At 37.8% G+C, this 18,017-nt stretch overlaps 1 protein-coding gene across 8 annotated transcripts in view; it reads right to left on the minus strand.

Annotated features, from left to right (window-relative positions):
* The window catches only part of ARFIP1 (ARF interacting protein 1), a 127,854-nt gene that overhangs the window by 102,098 nt on the left and 7,739 nt on the right, over positions 1-18,017 (minus strand). For 3 of the 8 annotated variants that reach the window (XM_020895792.2, XM_020895785.2, XM_020895786.2), the window contains exon 2: positions 6,651-6,730. The exons of 2 other annotated variants lie outside the window; for them this stretch is intronic. In XM_020895792.2, the coding sequence (XP_020751451.1) occupies positions 6,651-6,728 (78 nt within the window). In that variant the 5' untranslated portion in view covers positions 6,729-6,730. Of the gene's footprint in view, positions 1-547; positions 862-6,650; positions 6,733-18,017 lie in introns of those variants that run through there. 3 more of the 8 variants (XM_020895788.2, XM_020895790.2, XM_070474747.1) reach the window with 2 other exon arrangements.

Raw genomic sequence — 18,017 nt, forward strand, 5'->3', positions numbered from 1 at the left:
TTCTGCCCCTGATCTGGGAAGATCCCACATGCTGTGGAACAACCACGACTCCTGAGGCCAAGCTCCAGAGCCCGAGAGCCATAACCACTGAGCCCGCCTGCCTCAGCGAGCGACGCCCGTGCACCCTGGAGCCGGGCTCCGCACCCAGAGAAGCCACCGCGGTGAGGAGCTCGGGCAGCACAGCTAGAGAGCCCTCCCAGCAAGCAGGACCCAGCACAGCCAGACATCAACACAGTGGACTAAAAACAACAACAGCAACTGCTGACAGCCTGACCCCTGCCCACTTCCGGTCACCTCTCAGACCCCATCCTCCCCTCACGTCCTCCACCCTGGCCAACTGAACACCTGCCTGCTCACTTCATCGGCATCCACACGGTTGGAGCAGTAACTCTTCTCCCTATAAACTGAACCCCCAGTCTACACAGTCTTTTCTGTGGCTGCCAAAGACCAAAACTAAAAGAAAAAGCTCATGTAATTTTTTTCTCACACTATTTATGTTCTCTATTCCTGAAACTACGCCTTGAGTTAACACTGTAAAAGGCCTTACATTTATGACTGTTGATGAGAAGGTGCATTTCTTCCCCGACAGGCAGAGCTGTGTGAGGTGATGGGCTTTGGGGTGCCTGTGGGCAGCCCGCCCGCTGACGGCTGGGTTTCTATTCTTGTCTTGCTTGTCTGGGTGAGGCGTCCAGCGCTGGGCGGTGCTGGGTCTTGGATTCAGGTGGAGGTCTTCGTGGGCGTCTCACTGATTAACACTCCCTGGGGTCAGTTCTCTGGCGGTCTAGTGTCCTGGACTCAGTACGCCCACTCCAGCAACTCAGGCCCAACTTCTGGTCAGGGAACCAAGATTCCACAAGCCGTCTGTCACGGCAATAAAGGGGATTAAAGCAAACAAGCTAACACACACACACACACACACACACACACACACACACACACACGAAAGCTCCCCAAAAACAGCAACAAAAAACCTCCAAAAACACACCAACAACAAGAAACAAAAAATGAAACGCAGACAAACGGTGCAAGCAGTCAGACAAATAGAAAGCAAAAACAAAGGAACACACACACACAAAACCAAAACGTGTGTGACCAAAGAAAAACAAAGACCAAGAAACCAAAGAAAACGAAGGGCGAAGGGCGAGAGCGCGACTCTGAGCAAAGAAACCAAAACCGGCACCAACCAGTCAGAAACAAAGCAGACCTGAGGAGACGCCCGGCAAGGAAGAAGGCAAAGAGAGAGAGTAACCAAACCAACACGCCGGGAAACAGGAAAGCAAAGCTACAGAAACGGCCTCCCAGGCTGCTCGGTGGGCAGCAATCCGCCTGGCAAGCAGCACACGTGGGTGTGATCCCTGTGTCGGGAAGCTTCCCGGAGAAGGAACCGGCAACCCACTACAGTATTCTTGCCTAGGAAACCCCAGGGACAGAGGAGCTTTGGGGAGCTACAGTTCACAGGGTTGAGAAGAGTTGGACACAACTCAGCAACTAAACAACAATTTATGATGATGGAAACACTTCACAGAAAACCAAAGATGCAACAATAACAAAAACTCACCCAAAGACTAAAGACTACCCAAAGACCCAGAGACTTTCTATCTTAATAATGTAACAGAAAGCATACTGTAAATAAGTTTCTTGATGTTATCAATGTATTACATTAAGAATAGTAAAACCTAATTTCCAAAATGCTTGTTAGAAACAAGATAGAAACTTTCTAGAAAGGATATAAAAGAACTTGTCTTAGCCTTAGTCAAGACTTCTGGAATAATATAAGACCTTACTTATTTTTTTTTTAATATATTTAACATTGCTGTTTAATCTAATTTGCCACTGAGCAGGTAAAAATAAAGTACAATAATAAGGTTCAAGCTTTTTAACTATTTCTTATATCTACCATTTTTAAATGTTATTTGAAAATTCATTATAAAAACACTGTGAAGTATTTCTAATGATCAGTAGGCATTTTGTTCTGCTATCAAGTAGTTATATTTTCTTCTAATTTAAAAGATTAACTTCTTAATCTCAGTCAAACCTAAACAAAACAGCAATGAATAAAGTAACCAGTGTGGAAAATAAGAAAAAGAAGTCACAAATATTCAACTCTAATTGTTCTAGTTATGGCTTCAGACAATGAAGGTCAAAGTGTTTAGTGAACTAATCATGCATGTCAACACAGACCATATTCTGTTCTAAAACCAAAAAGCACAAATGCCTTCTGTGTCACATGAAATTAGATTCTTTTTTTGCCTACAAAAAGAGAAAGCAATTCTATTAAAATCATAATTCAGTCTTTGAAATTTCCATCTGAATCAGTAAAAATATGACCTTTAAAACATGGTTAGTGTGTTTATGGCGAAGTTAATTTAACATGGTTCAAGAGCATTAGGTGAATAAACCCACCCATGATATCTCAAGAGAACTAATTAACACAGCAGGAGACGCAGATTTAAGGACTGGCTCTGCCCCTTTTTATAACTATTCAGAAGTCACTTGTGCTTCCCTAGGTTTCAATTTCCTCTATTATAAAACAAGATTCTTAACTTCACCTATACCTCATACAGCTATTAAAACAATCAAACGTGAAACAGCTTAGAAAATTAAAAACATTACATAAAGATGCTGTAGTTCTAGCACACTGATTTTAGCTGAGGACCAACAGGACAAACACTGGAGTTCCAGCACAACTACTCCTAACTTTGTCGCTAGCTGTACCCTAACTACGTTTCTCTAGAACAGACTCATATCAAGACAGAGTTGAGATAAGGTTACAAATGTTATTGTCTTGGCCAAGTTCTTTCCTTTTTTTATTCCATCTTGTCATTGTCAATTTCATGGTTTTTAAAAGGGAGATGATCCTACATAAGAATGGATAAAGCAAATGTGGTCAAGTCAAAATAATGATTGAATCTGGATGATGAGTCTATGGGAGTTCATTTACTACTTTACTTTTATTTCACATGTTGCAAATTTTTCTTAACAAACGTTTTAATCTACTAGTATCAACACTTATTTGTCTTATATTTTCCAACCACTTGCTACTTGAATCCTGCATTTCAGATCTCCCAAGCTTCTAATCTTCTGTCAGTCATTCTCATTTTTGGGCCAAGCAAATCTTAGCAGCTAGCTACTTCATCTCCTTCCACTCTTTTCTCACTGACCCTCAGTTCCAGCCACAGTCCTCACCACTATTCCTCAACATACCAATCTTATTTTTGCTCTTGCTGTTTCCTCTTTCTGGAAGGTTCTTACTCCCAGATTTTCACATGCCCCTCCCTCAACTCACTGAGGTATTTGCTGACCCAGGGCCCTTCCTGACCAACTCATGTAAATTAGCATTCATCACTCTTTAGCCTCTTATCCTGCTTTATAGCAGTAAAGATGCCTTTACATTAAAATTTCAGTTCAGTCCAGTTGCTCAGTCGTGTCCGACTCTTTGCAACCCTGTGGACTGCAGCACTCCAGGCTTCCCTGTCCATCAGCAACTCCCGGAGCTTGCTCAAACTCATGCCCATTGAGTCAGTGATGCCATCCAACCATCTCATCCTCTGTCGTCCCCTTCTCCTTCTGCCTTCAGTCTTTCCCAGCATCAGGGTCTTTTCTAATGAGTCAGTTCTTCACATCAGGTGGCCAAAGTTTCAGCTTCAGCATCAGTCGTTCCAATGAATATTCAGGACTGAGTTCCTTTAGGATGGACTGGTTTGATCTCCTTGCAGTCCAAGGGACTCTCAAGAGTCTTGTCCAACACCACAGTTCAAAAGCATCAATTCTTCGGCGCTCAGCTTTCCTTATGGCCCAACTCTCACATTCATACATGACCACTGGAAAAAACAGCTTTGACTAGATGGACCTTTGTTGTCTATAATTTATGTATATGCTATATATATTTTTAACATGTCTGTCTTCCTCTCCAGTATATTTACAACATAAAAGCCAACTCCACCTGACCTGCACTATCTTAACACCAATTATGCTTCTTCAGATACCCTATTAAATCAAACTTACTCAGGCCTCCCCGCACACACGCCTCAGTTTTCTTTCTCGATGACTCTGCCCAGGTAGTGACAATCACCAGTCACATGCTCAAATGCTACCACACACTATTAAAACAGTTTAAAGACCACCTTCACAGATATTCCTGGCTGACACTTCCTGAGCTGCTATAATTCTTCAGGTGAACCACTCCAAAGGCATTACTATTCTACACTTCATTTTACTTATTTTAAAATTTCCCCTAATAACATGCAGCTTGTGTGTAGGATCTGAACAAATTCACTTTTAGACCTCTGAGTTACTTACGTAAAGAAGGAATGAAAATATGTGTACATATATTTTTTGGGTATTAGAATTAAGTATATGCATTACTGTTACTATATCAAAGGGCAGACAGAAAAGAAGAAGTCATGCAAAAATTCTAAAATACACTAATAAATACCTAATACAACTACTCTGCTTTCCCTTTTTTTTTGTTGTTGGCAAAAACACACCTGTTTTCCCAACTTCCTTGCTTCTGGTCTTTATATAATTTTTCCCTACTAAGTTTCTTAAACTGACTCATTTTTCTTTATGTTCAAATCACAGCTCTTCCCTCATTATCAATGTTAAGACCTCCAGGTCTCGGTTGCCACAGTTTGTTTCCACGTCTGTTGTGATCCACACAGTAATGTCATACAGAACCTAAACGAACCTTAAGTCTCTTCTTATTCAGGGTTGATGTTTTTGGCTCAGGTCAAAATGTTGAGAGTTTTTGCTGTTTGTTTTGCTTTTAAAGAAATGAAAACTATAATTCAGGTCATCATATTCTAAGCAACTAGTATCCATATATCGTTTACTAGTAGAGTGAGGATTAATTCATTCATCAAATTGACCCTCAGTTTATGTGCCAAGCTCTGCTATGATTATCCTGAATTACTGAAAAGTTTGATATATAGAACATTTAAGAGTTAATGGTCAAATACATATGGAGTTATAATACATTAAAAGAAGAATTCTTATAAGCAAATTTGAGCCCTAAAATGTTTCCATCAAGGATACTGAAAAAAGAATATTTAAGCTAGTAGAATTCTAATAAATGAGCAATTTCAAAGTCACAAAATATTCCTAAATCTGACTTTAGTTAACTGTAATAAACTCATACCAACCTTTAAAATTTAGGTATAAATTCAGATTATACTCACACACCTGTTTTTTCTTTTTTTCTTCTTTAAGTACAATATTCCCTGGGTATGGCTAAAAATACAGAGAATGCCTAATATGAATTTACACACAAATTTGAACAATTACTTGGCAGTGGATTCCTTCAGATCACTGTCATCCAGGTTTAACTCTCTACTGAGCAGGAAATTTCTAGTTTAGTATCTATCTGGGTGACATTCATGTAGTTGAAACTCACAGTGGTAAACCACAAAAAGAACAGTTTCATTTACAATTATAAGCCCCATCATTGGCTGGGCTGCCAATCCTTCCTGGAGTTCATAGGTGTCAAACTTCTGATCATCTCTCAACAATACAGATTCAGAGATCTGATCATAAAAAACAAACAACACGAGTTAAGACACATATGGTATACATAATTCCCTAGGTTCTCAGAACTAAATATAGCTACAACACTGCTTTGACAAATGGTAAACAGCCAAACTATTTTAAATCACAAAAAATTCTGAATCCCTCACAGATAATACATATTCTGCCAACCAGAGCTCATCTTTGACTTTTGAGCTAAAAGTAAATTATCTAGCTCTAAATCCTACATTAAAGCTTGCCACACAGACTCATTGTCTTGGGATGACGATGAAACGTTATGCCTAGCACTGCCACCTACACAGACAGCAAACTGATTTTTTAACACTGCAGCTGGAGTCAGAAGAACCCATGTTATGCTCCAGACTTGCCCATTATCCGAAGTCAGCTACTACCTCTCTGAAGGTTAAAATATGTTCAAGAAATAAATGAGGGAAACAACGACTGTTCTTCTTACCTAATTGGATTATATCAAATCAGTCTAAGGGGCAAGGTGGGGAAATACAAAAGTTCTACTCTGTAAATCTTTAACCACTACAAATTTGAGAGCTGTTACTAGGATTAGATGTTCAAAGAAATATCTGATTACTTGAATTCCATATAAGATTAATTTCTTAATACTTCTGTATTCTAATGAGCTAGAACAGTGGTTTTGAGGTGATACAAAATCACCTGTAGAATTAAAAAACAACAACAAAAACATACACATAGCCCAGTATCTAGCACTACAGACTCAGATTCAGTGAGTCTGAGGTAAAGTCCAGAACTCAGTATTTTTTTTAAATGTTACACTTAGATTCTGATGTATAATTAACCAGAGACAATACAGGATCAGATGAGCACAAATGTGAACCAATTACTACTATTACTTCAATAGAAACTTCGCTGCATGTTTAAATTTAAAACTATAGTTTGACTAGATTTTTATTTCATTTTTATGGGACAGGTATGTTGTAGAATTTCATATGCCCAAAGGCAAGTGATAACTGACTTACAATTATGAAGAAATGGCTCTCTTTCTTCCCACGCCTTTCCTGTGTCTATGTGTGTAGAAGATTTTATTTAGAATGGCACATGGTTAGACAAACTAACTCAGTCTTTAAAAAATAATATAAATATCACCCAATCACCTCAGAACTAGATTCGACTTCTTCTGTGGCTTGTTTAGATGTACCAAGAGTTGAAGTATCATTGCTGCAGTCAGACATACCTAAAAGTAAAATGTGTTAAGCACACATTAAATAATTTAGTTAAGAGGGCTGTATCACTTCACTGATATTCTTACAAACATTCCACAATATAAATTATTTATTTGCAGTCAGAATTTGCTTTGCAAAACTATCTACAATCATATGAGTATCTATTGATTGTAACAGGTGATTCTAAAAACAAAAATTTAGGAAAAGTTTTTAAGCAAAATGTAAAAATAAATACTTCAATGACTAAAAAATAATTTCATTTAATCCTGTAAGATATGAAACAAGTCAAAAGACCAGTGTGTCCACCTGATTTGACAGATGAAAAATCTGACATCCAAAGATGTCAAGATATCCGAAGATGAAGCCAAAATATTATTTACTTATGGCCTACATAAAATCAAAGTTTCAGATTAGAACTCAGACATGTTCCAGTTCCCTGGCCAGTGCTCTTTAATACTGTAACACAACTGCTCATTGTCAAAATCAAACACTAAAATCAGACTTCATTCAATACAACTTTAAGAGGCTATTTCTGCTTCTAACTTATTCTTCAACATTAGAGAAGGCCAACTACAAATAAAGAATGAAAATTCAGCAGTGGCCACAGGACTAGGAAAAAAAATCACTTTTAATTCCAATCTCAAAGACAGGCAATGCCAAGGAATGTTCAAACTACCATACAATCACACTCATTTCATACGCTAGCAAGATTATGCTCAAAATCCTTCAAGCTAGGCTTCAGCAGTATGTGAACAGAGACCTTCCAGATGTACAAGGTGGATTTAGAAAAGGCAGAGGAACCAGAGATCAATTGCCAACATCCGTTAGGGAGAGAAAGCAGGAGAATTTCAGAAAAAACATCTACTTCTGCTTCACTGACTACGCTAAAGCCTTTGATTGTGAGGATCACAACAAACTGGAAAATTCTTAAAGAGATGGGAATACCAGACCACCTCACCTGTCTCCTGAGAAACCTGTCTGCAGGTCAAGAAGTAACAGTTAGAACTGGACATGGAAAAATGGACTAGTTCAAAATTGGGAAAGGAGTACAACAAGGCTATATATGGTCACCCTGCTTATTTAACGTATACGCACAGTACATCTTGTGAAATACTGGGCTGGATGAAGCACAAGCTGGAATCAAGATTGCTGGGAGAAATATCAAAAACCTCAGATATGCTAGAGGACCCCACTCATGGCAGAAAGTAAAGAGGAACTAAAAAACCTCTTGATGAAGGTGAAAGAGGAGAGTGAAAAAGCTAGCTTAAAACTCAACTAAAGATATGGCATCTGGTCCCATCACTTCATGGCAAACAGATGGGGAAACAATGGAATTTTTTGGGCTCCAAAATCACTGCGCATGGTAACTGCAGTCATGCAATTAAAAGATGCTTGCTCCTTGGAAGAAAAGCCATGACAAAGTTAGATAGCATATTAAAAAGCAGAGACACCACTTTGCTGACAAAGGTCCGCACAGTCAAGGCTATAGTTTTTCCAGTAGTCATATATGGATATGAGAGCTGGACCATAAAGAAGGCTGAGAACCGAAGAATTAACACTTTTGAACTGCAGTGCTGTAGAAGACTCTTGAGAGTCCCATGGACAGCAAGGAGAGTAAACCAGTCAATCCTAAAGGAAATCAACCTTGAATATTCATTGGAAGGACTGATGCTGAAGCTCCAAGACTTTGGCCACCTCACGTGAAGAGCTGACTCACTGGAAAAGACCCTGATGCTGGGAAAGATCAAGGGCAAGAGAAGAAGGGAGCGACAGATGACAAAATGGATGGATGACATCACTGACTCAATGGACATGAGTTTGAACAAACTTCAGGAGATAGTGAAGGACAGGAAAGCCTGATGTGCTGCAGTTCATGGGGTCTCAAACAGTTGGACACAACTTAGTTACTGAACAACAACAATAAGGAGATAGAAGAGTAAAATCTAATTCAAGCTAAAAGAGTAGTCAGTCCTCCATATCTGCAGGTTCAAACAAAAATTGAAAATATTTTTAAAAAGAGAAAAAAAAAGCCTTCGGAAAGTTCCAAAAAGCAAAACTTGAATTTGCCATACACCAGAAATTATTTACATAGCATTTACATTTGCATTACATTATATACTACAAATGTATACATATCATATACATATGTACATATTAAATACATATTAGAAGCCTGGCATGCTGCAGTTCATGGGGTCACAAAGAGTCAGACACGACTTAGTGACTGAACAATAACAACATATTATAGGTAATTTAGAGATGATTTAAAGTATATGGGAGTATGTGCATAAGTTAGATGCAAATACTGTACCATTTTATACAAGGGCCTTCTTATCTGAGAGTGTAAAAGAACCAGTGCCCCACAGATACCAAGGGTGACTGCACTCTGAATCTAATCAAGGAGATAGACAATTAAGCACAAAACACCACATCAGGTACTACAATGCAGAGAAGCAGAGAAACAAAAAAACTCATGAAATACAATGGAGGGAACAATTTTTGTTTTGTGCATGCTCACTCACTCAGTCATATCTGACTCTTTATGACCCCGTGGACTGTAGTCCTCCAATCTCCTATGTCCATGGGGTTTCCCAGGCAAGAATACCAGAGTGGGTTGCCATTTCCTTCTCTCAACAATTTTACTGCTTGTCAAGTGAATCCAGTGCCACATTAAGAAAATAATACAACATGAACAAGCGGGATTTATCCAAGGAATGTAAGACTGTTCAGTTAAGAAAATCTTTTAATATATAATATATCCATTAATCTAAGCTGAAACATGGTTTTCTATATAGATGAGAAATCTGACAGAATTCAACACCCATTCACAATTCAATAATCAAGGAAGACAATAATTAAGGGAGACATCTTCAACACAATACAAGCTTTAATCCTACAACCATTATCTTATTTAATAAAAAAACAGAGGCATTTCCATTAAGAACAGGAACAATGCAAAAACCCACCATCTCTGCTACTATTCAACACCGAACTAGAGGTATTATCCAATCCAAGGAGATAAGAAAAATCAATTATAAGAATAGATAAAGAAATAAACATTTCTTTTTGCAGATCATATAATAGTACACCTGAAAAACTCCAAAAAATAATGCTAAAACTAAGTAAAAAATAGAAGAATTTAGTGAAAAAGTAGGATATAAAATTAACATAGAAAAGGAGTTTGAGGTTAACACATACACACCACTATATATAAAACAGATAATTTTTGAAATAATATTGAAAAGTAATAATCAGAGGACATAATGGCAGAGAAAAACCCTACAATAACAAAGAAGATTAAATAACTTAGGAATAAATTAAACAATGCATAAAGTCTATATGAAAAAATGTTTACATGTAGCAGATAAGCCCCTAATGACTGAGCAAACAAAAAGACATACCGTATTCTTAGCTATGATGATGTTATATGTGAATACATGCTCAGTCACTTCAGTTGTGTCCAAGTTTTTGCGACCCCATGGACTGCAGCCCTCCAGGCTCCTCTGTCCATGGGATTTTCCTAGCAGGAATACTGGAGTGGGTTGCTATGTCCTTCTCCAGGGAATCTCCCTGACCCAGGGATTGAACCCACATCTTTTGCATTGCAGGCAGATTCTTTACCACTGAGCTACCAGGGAAGCCCAAGATGATATTAAAAGAAGTCATTTCTTCCTTACTTAATTTACAAATTCAATGCAATACAAGAAAAGTATATAACAAGCTAAATTATACAGTTAGACAAGTACACTGCAGTTGATATGGAAAAATCATGCAATAATAGCCAGGAAAACAATGAAAAAGGAAAATCACAAGAGGACTAATTTGTCAGACATTAAAACATACCATAAAGCATCTATAATTAAAGCAGTATGGCAGTAGCACAAGAATAAACAAAGAGACCAGAATAAAAAGCCAAATTAGACCATATATACACACAAAAATTTAATATACAACAAAGATGACATCTTAAATCACTTAATTACAAATGGACTTCCCAATAAATAATACCAGGAAAATTAGGTAGCCATTTGTAAAAATACAAAATTAGATCCAAATCTCACACCATACACAAGAATAAACTCCAAATGAATTAGGAATCCAGATATAAAAAATGAAAACTCAAATTGCTAAAAGGAAACATACATGAGTTGTACTTTAAATTTTCTAAGGATCTAGAGACAATTTTAAAAATTGAAAAATTTGACTGAGAATTTTAAAACTGAATAGCATAAGGGTTAAAAAGACAAAAGACAACTGAAAAACTAGGGAAATACTTATAACATATGCTACAATAGGTCAATAGTCCTAACATAAAGAACTCTTAAAAACAAAGGGAAGAAAACAAAAAACCAGAAAGCAGGAAAAAGACATGAACAGACAATTCACAAAGAAAGATTAAAATAGCCTCTAAAATATAAAAAATGATCAAATTCACTCACGTTAGAGAAATTCAGGTTAAAACAACACTGACATACCATTTCTCATCTATTAGATAAGCAGAATTTTTTAAAAAACAAAACATTCTGTTACAGAGGATGGAAGGAAATAGGCACTCATACACACTGCTGATGGGAATACAAATTTGTACATTCATTCTGGAGAGAACTTTGGTAATGCCTAACAAAATCACACAGGCACTTAGTTTTGAATCCAGCAATCCATTTCTAGGAATACATCCTGGGACTACATCACCAGCAATATAAAACTACATACACATTGCTGCATTCTTCATAAATGTAAAGTGTTGGGGAAAGGGTACCTAAATGTCTCACATAGGAAAGTGACTGACTAAACTATGACACATCCAGACAATGGAGTACTGTACAACTGCTGAAAAAAGTGAAGATCTCTATGGTATGCAGTAATTTCCAAGACACAGTGATAAGTCAAAAAAGAAAGTTCAAAAGTACCTATAGATACGCTATCTCAGTGTAAGAACAGAAAGGATACATGAAAATACATGCTTCTGTTCACTGGGACAAAAATACAATAAACCAGAAACTACGGAGGCAGGTTACCTACAGGGTGGGAAAGGAGTATGGGAAAACGAGGAAATGGGAACAGGGTAGCAGGAATAAGGAATGAGTGACACTTCTTTGAATATTTAGTTTTAAATAATTCTGACTCTTAGAACCATCGTAATTTTGAGAGGAATTCAAATGGCATAAAATCATAACAAATACAACTAACTGTATTAAAAAAGAATAGCCCAGGAAACAGAAGGCGAAATGAGGCTGGGCAAAGGGAGGAGGAGGAGAAGAAAGCGAAGACAGGGGAGCGGAAGAATGGGGGGTGGAGAGAAAGGAGAGGAGGAGAAAAGAACATCCTGACCGGACACCATGAGGCTAAAGGCAAAGAGAATGACATACAAACCCTGTTAATACAGTATTTCTCACAGGGGTACAGGTTAATAATTCTTAAACTACTCTCTGGGTGTAACAGGACAGAACATGTGAATAGAAGGTAGGTACTGAAAGCTTAAGTTTCTCACTGATGGAGAAAAAATTACAAAGAAAGGAGAAATGCTAAATAAGCACTGTTGTACTGGACTGGAAATCGTTGTCAGTACTGTTTTTAATATGTACACATGTGTATATATGTTACACACACATGCACGCATGTACTGGTCTCCTAGCTTTGTCCCCTGACAGGACCTAAGAAGCAGTGATGCCCAGTAACAACGAGGACTCTGGTGCTCAGACCTTCCTCCCTGAACACTGTTATCCAATAAAAGGAACCACCGTTCTGAAGGAGAAGCGGACGACTCTAAGACTGGGGTAAGGAAAAGACAAGAGGAGCCTGGGACATTTGCTGGTGTCAGAAATAAGAAAAAATTGAGTAAAAGAAGGGGACTTGCCAAAAGAAGAAAGGACCAACCTGAAGGAGTTCCTAGTGGCCACTGCTGGGACATCTTGAGCAACAAAGCAAATGATGATAGTACTAGATTTGAACTCACACAATAAAACAAATATTAAGGAGTCCACACTGATATAAAAAAGTGATCAAATATAAATGGGGTAAAGTGACAAGTCCTCACACGAGAATTTCCATTAGTAAGCACAGAAAAGGGAAAACCAGAAATCCCCACCAGGCAAACATCACAGTATTAAATTGTTGCAGATGGATGTTAAAAGGGCAAGAGTTTGAGGAGAAACAGAATTTACATAATCTGCAAGTATCTCCTATAACTACTCAACTGAAAAAAGAACGACAGTAAATGTAGAACTCTTAGTTCACAGTGAAGAAACTCAGATCTCTTTCAAAGTGATTAAGTAATCACCAGTAGTAAGACATACCAAGAGCATAATCCCTGAGATGCTGTGCTGAGAAGGACAACATCATTTTTGCAGTATTCGTCCCCCTGATGATTAGAACACACTGGACCAACCCAAACTGAGGAACATTCTGGAAGATACTTGGCCAGTACTTTTCAAAAGTGACATGGTCATGAAAGACTAGCAAAATGTGAGAAATATACATGTTGAAAGAGACTTTGGAGAAATGACTAATTTCAATGCGGGTTCCTAGACCAGATCCTGAAACAGAAAAAGGACAGTCAGTTTAAAATTCAGTGAAATTCTATTAATGTCTGTAGTTTAGTTAACAATATTATATCAATGTTAGTTTCCTATTCTTGATAATTATGTTATGGTTATGTGCGCATTAGGGGAAGAAGGTAAGAAGTACAAGAAAACTACTATTTTTGCAAGTCTAAAATCCGATCAAAATAAAAGTTTTTTGAGAATAGTAAAGAAGTCTGAGCAAAGTTAGAAGAATTACCCTCAGATAGAGGGAAGAAATCTCTCCCACAGAGGGAAGAGCGAAGGAAGGAACCCACAGAAAAAGGGACGCATGGAATGGAACACAGAAGCAAGCTAGGAGGGTCCATTTCTGCTGTCTGCTACTTTCAGGAGTTATCTGCTCCTGTGTATGATCCAGTAGCACCAAATAGGAAAACATATCATTATTATGCAGCTCAAAAGACCAAATGAAGGATCTGAAATGGGGGCTAGTTACTGGAATGACCACGCCACGGTTAGAAGTGGGGAACTTTCAGAGGCAGGAGGAGATGGAGACTGAGTTAGCAACTGAGCACGGCCTGGTGAGGAAGTCTCCACAAAAGCTCTCAGCTACGCGGGCTGGAGAGACTCTGCGGTGAGCACATCCACATCCTGGAATCATAAGTTCAGTTCAGTTCTGTCCAGTCGCTCAGTCGTGTCCGACTTTGCGACCCCATGAATCATAGCACGCTCAGGCCTCCCTGTCCATCACAAACTCCCGTAGTTTACTCAAACTCATGTCCATCAAGTCGGTGATGCCATCCAGCCATCTCACCCTCTGTCGTCCCCTTCTCCTCTCACCCTCAATCTTTCCCGGCATCAGTGTCTTTTCCAATGAGTCAACTCTTCGCATGAAGTGGCCAAAGTGTTGGAGTTTCAGCTTCAACGTTAGTCCTTCCAATGAATACCTGGGACTGATCTCCTTTAGGATGGACCGTTGGATCTCCTTGCAGTCCAAGGGACTCTCAAGAGTCTTCTCCAACACCACAGTTCAAAAGCATCAATTCTTCAGCACTCAGCTTTCTTCACAGTCCAACTGTCACATCCATACATGACCACTGGAAAAATCATAGCCTTGACCAGATGGACCTTTGCTGGCAAAGTAATGTCTCTGCTTTTTAATACGCTATCTAGGTTGGTCATAACTTTCCTTCAAGGAGTAAGCGTCTTTTAATTTCATGGCTGCAATCACCATCTGCAGTGATTTTGGAGCCCAAAATAATAAAGTCTGACACTGCTTCCACTGTTTCCCCATCTATTTGCCATGAAGTGAAGGGACAAGATGCCATGATCTTAGTTTTCTGAATGTTGAGCTTTAAGCCAACTTTTTCACTCTCCTCTTTCACTTTCATCAAGAGGCTTTTTAATTCCTCTTCACTTTCTGCCATAAGGGTGGTGTCATCTGCATATCTGAGGTTATTGATTATTTCTCCTGGCAATCTTGATTCCAGCTTGTGCTTCTTCCAGCCCAGCGTTTCTCATGATGTACTCTGCATATAAGTGAAATAAGCAGGGTGACAATATACAGCCTTGATGTACTCCTTTCCCTATTTGGAACCAGTCTGTTGTTCCATGTCCAGTTCTAACTGTTACTTCCTGACCTGCATACAGGTCTCTCAAGAGACAGGTCAGGTGCTCTGGTATTCCCATCTCTTTCAGAATTTTCCACAGTTTGTTGTGATCCACACAGTTAAAGGCTTTGGCATAGTCAATAAAGCAGAAATAGATGTTTTTCTGGAACTCTCTTGCTTTTTTGATGATCCAGCGGATGTAAGCAATTTGATCTCTGGTTCCTTTGCCTTTTCTAAATGCAACTTGAACATCCGGAAGTTCTCGGTTCACGTATTCCTGAAGCCTGGCTTGGAGAATTTTGAGCATTACTTTACCAGCGTGTGAGATGAATCATGGAACACCCTAACTCACAGGGACAGAAGCTCCTGGTCTCAGAATCATTCCAGATCGTGTCCAAAGTGTCACTTCATCTGGCTATCTATCTGTGTCCTTTACCATATCTTTTATTATTAATATATAATAAACTGCTAAGTATAAAAAAAAAACTCCTGGCAGATAGGAAAAGGGGGAATCAAATTTATATGAATTACAGAGACAGGCACTAAGTCGGTGTTTCATTCATATTATTTAAAAGTTCCAACCTTCACATTTTTATAGAAGTTCAATTGTTCGTAAGTTTAATAACTGGCAACACAGGGAACGACAAGATTTAAAAATAATGACATTCACTAAACTTACTGTGACAATCACTTCATGATGCATGTAAATCAAATCATTATGCTGTACACCTTACGCTCATACAGTGCTTTATGTCAATCATATCTCAAAAAAGCTGGAAAAAAATAAAACAATGATTATGGGGGGAAGAAGTGACCTGTAATATGTGCTGTTTAAGATATATGTTTTCTGATCTTTACACGAATTTAAAGTTATCTTTAACAGTGATCTTCAAAATAAAATGATAAATCATTATTTCAAAACTACCATCAACGTTGAAGCTTCACAGCCTGCTTTATACTGGAGGCCAGAAATATCTTGTCATCTCTGGGGCTCTACTTCTATAAATCGGCCAGAAGTATTCATTAACTAATGAGTGTAAGAACCAATGAACTATAGAGTGAATTACTAATTAGCATCTGTAAAAATGCATAATTAATGTTCCATAAAGTTTATACTTCATCCCACTGTTTGGAGTTGCTTTTTAACTTATTATCACAATCACATTTTGTTTTCTAAAAACTGAATAGACCAGTTCTACTCTGTATCTGGGCGTTCCTGTGACTCAGGGGTGAAGGACCTGTCCCAGTGCAGGAGAGTCTCATGAGGGAGAGTTCAGTATCCTACAGCTGTCAAATGCCTTCAGGATCTTTCTCAGGACCCAGGAAAGAGAGGGCAAAAGTCAGAGATTTGCCAGGGTCCTGGAAGATAAAAAGAAACACAAGACTCCATGGACACCAGAAAAGAAAAAACTGCATTTACAACCACCATGATGCTGAGGAGTTAAAGATTTAGAAGTATAATACTAAAGAAAGAAAGTTGAACAGAAATTATAACGTGAAAATTTCAAATTAAGGTACTCACACATTACAGGGAAATCTGAAAAGGTATGCTCAAGGTACAGGAAAGGAAATATAAGCACAGCAGACATAAACAGGATAAACACAGCACAGCACAGTGGAATTAGAATTTACATTTTTGGAATGAAAATAAGTATGCTATTATGGAATCTAAAACAAAATTCACTTGAATTAAATACATACAAGCCGTCTAAGAAACTTCCTGAATTTGTATGATGAAATATCTGAAGTTATTCTTTCCAGGGTATGTTAGTGAAAAAGTTGGAGAAGTACTATAAATAATTATGAAGGAGTTCTGCTGGAACTCAAGGACAATGCTAGTGAGGCAGATAACAGAAAATTGAGGGCAATCAGTAGCAAAACCTGGGCTTGCTTTGTCTGAACTCACTTTAACTTCTCTAGACAGAGTATATCACTGATTTCAGAGACTGGCTACTGGTTAAAAGAAAATGGCTCGATTTCTTTTACTCTAGATAGAATCTATTGAAATATGTCTATCTTTTCTTTTTTTTTTCCTATTTTTTCTTGTTCATGGATAAATAAAAAGAGAATGGTTAAGATTTGTTTTCATTTCATAATTCAATATTAATCTTCAAGTTGCACTGGCTAGTTTACAATAAAAAAATTATAAAGCTAAAAAATTAGTTTCCTTAGTCAAAACAATCTAAAATAGTAATTTTCTTTTTTTAAATGATGATAGCTTCCTTAACCTCGGGGGAAAATCCTTTTTCCTATAGTCAACGCAAATGATGTTGACCTGAAAGTGGTTTACCATACAATATGTTCAAAGTATATGACACTTTCTTTCATTAGTAGAATAATCAAATAAGATAAAAAAATAATTTACATTATAGTGTTGTCTTTATGTCAATAACTATCTGGTATCTGTAAAAGCTATGCTGTTAGACACTCATTAGTCCTTTTCGGTAGTAATAAATTCAGTTCATGTTGCTCATTAAGATAAACACATCAGTCTAGACAATTCAAAAGTAGAAAACTCTGAGAAAATATAGTTAATTCTCAATTATATATAGTAATGAGAAACAATTTAAAAATCAGCGTTAACAGATATTCAACTATTTTCATCCTCATCATTATCACCAACTTAGAAGTTGTAACAAAATTAACAGTTTGGAGGAGTCTTTTTATTTGCCCCATTCAAACTGTGCTACAGAGAAACTAATGAGAAGTCAAATGATAAGACTCTCAAAGCTAAACTACTCCCTGAAAAGAAAACTAGTTGTAAATAAACTCTAACTTATTCAATGTACTGTGGCCTCATTCTTCAGAAATGGCCAGCTAAGGTCCAGAACATTAGCAGTGCAGTGAACCAAGAGAATTAGTCTGTTTAGTTCTGTTATTAATTTCCAAAACCATATAAAATAAACCCTTCAATATTCACAGGTAATTTTTTCAATGGGAAAAAGCTCAGAGTAAATAACCTAAGAATACAGCTTAGTAATATACAGATAGCTATGAAGAAGTAGATATTTATAGATACGTGTATTTACATGAGTTAGTCTCTATTTCCTAGAAGCAAGGCTAGCAACAGTGAACACACACAGCGCCCAGATCTTGGTTTCTAACACCATTCTCCAATAAAGGGCACCAGAGCTCCATGGAAAAATGGCTGATTCTAGGGCTGGGGC

The sequence above is a fragment of the Odocoileus virginianus genome, chromosome 12 (assembly GCF_023699985.2).
Source record: "Odocoileus virginianus isolate 20LAN1187 ecotype Illinois chromosome 12, Ovbor_1.2, whole genome shotgun sequence".
Taxonomy (NCBI): domain Eukaryota; kingdom Metazoa; phylum Chordata; class Mammalia; order Artiodactyla; family Cervidae; genus Odocoileus; species Odocoileus virginianus.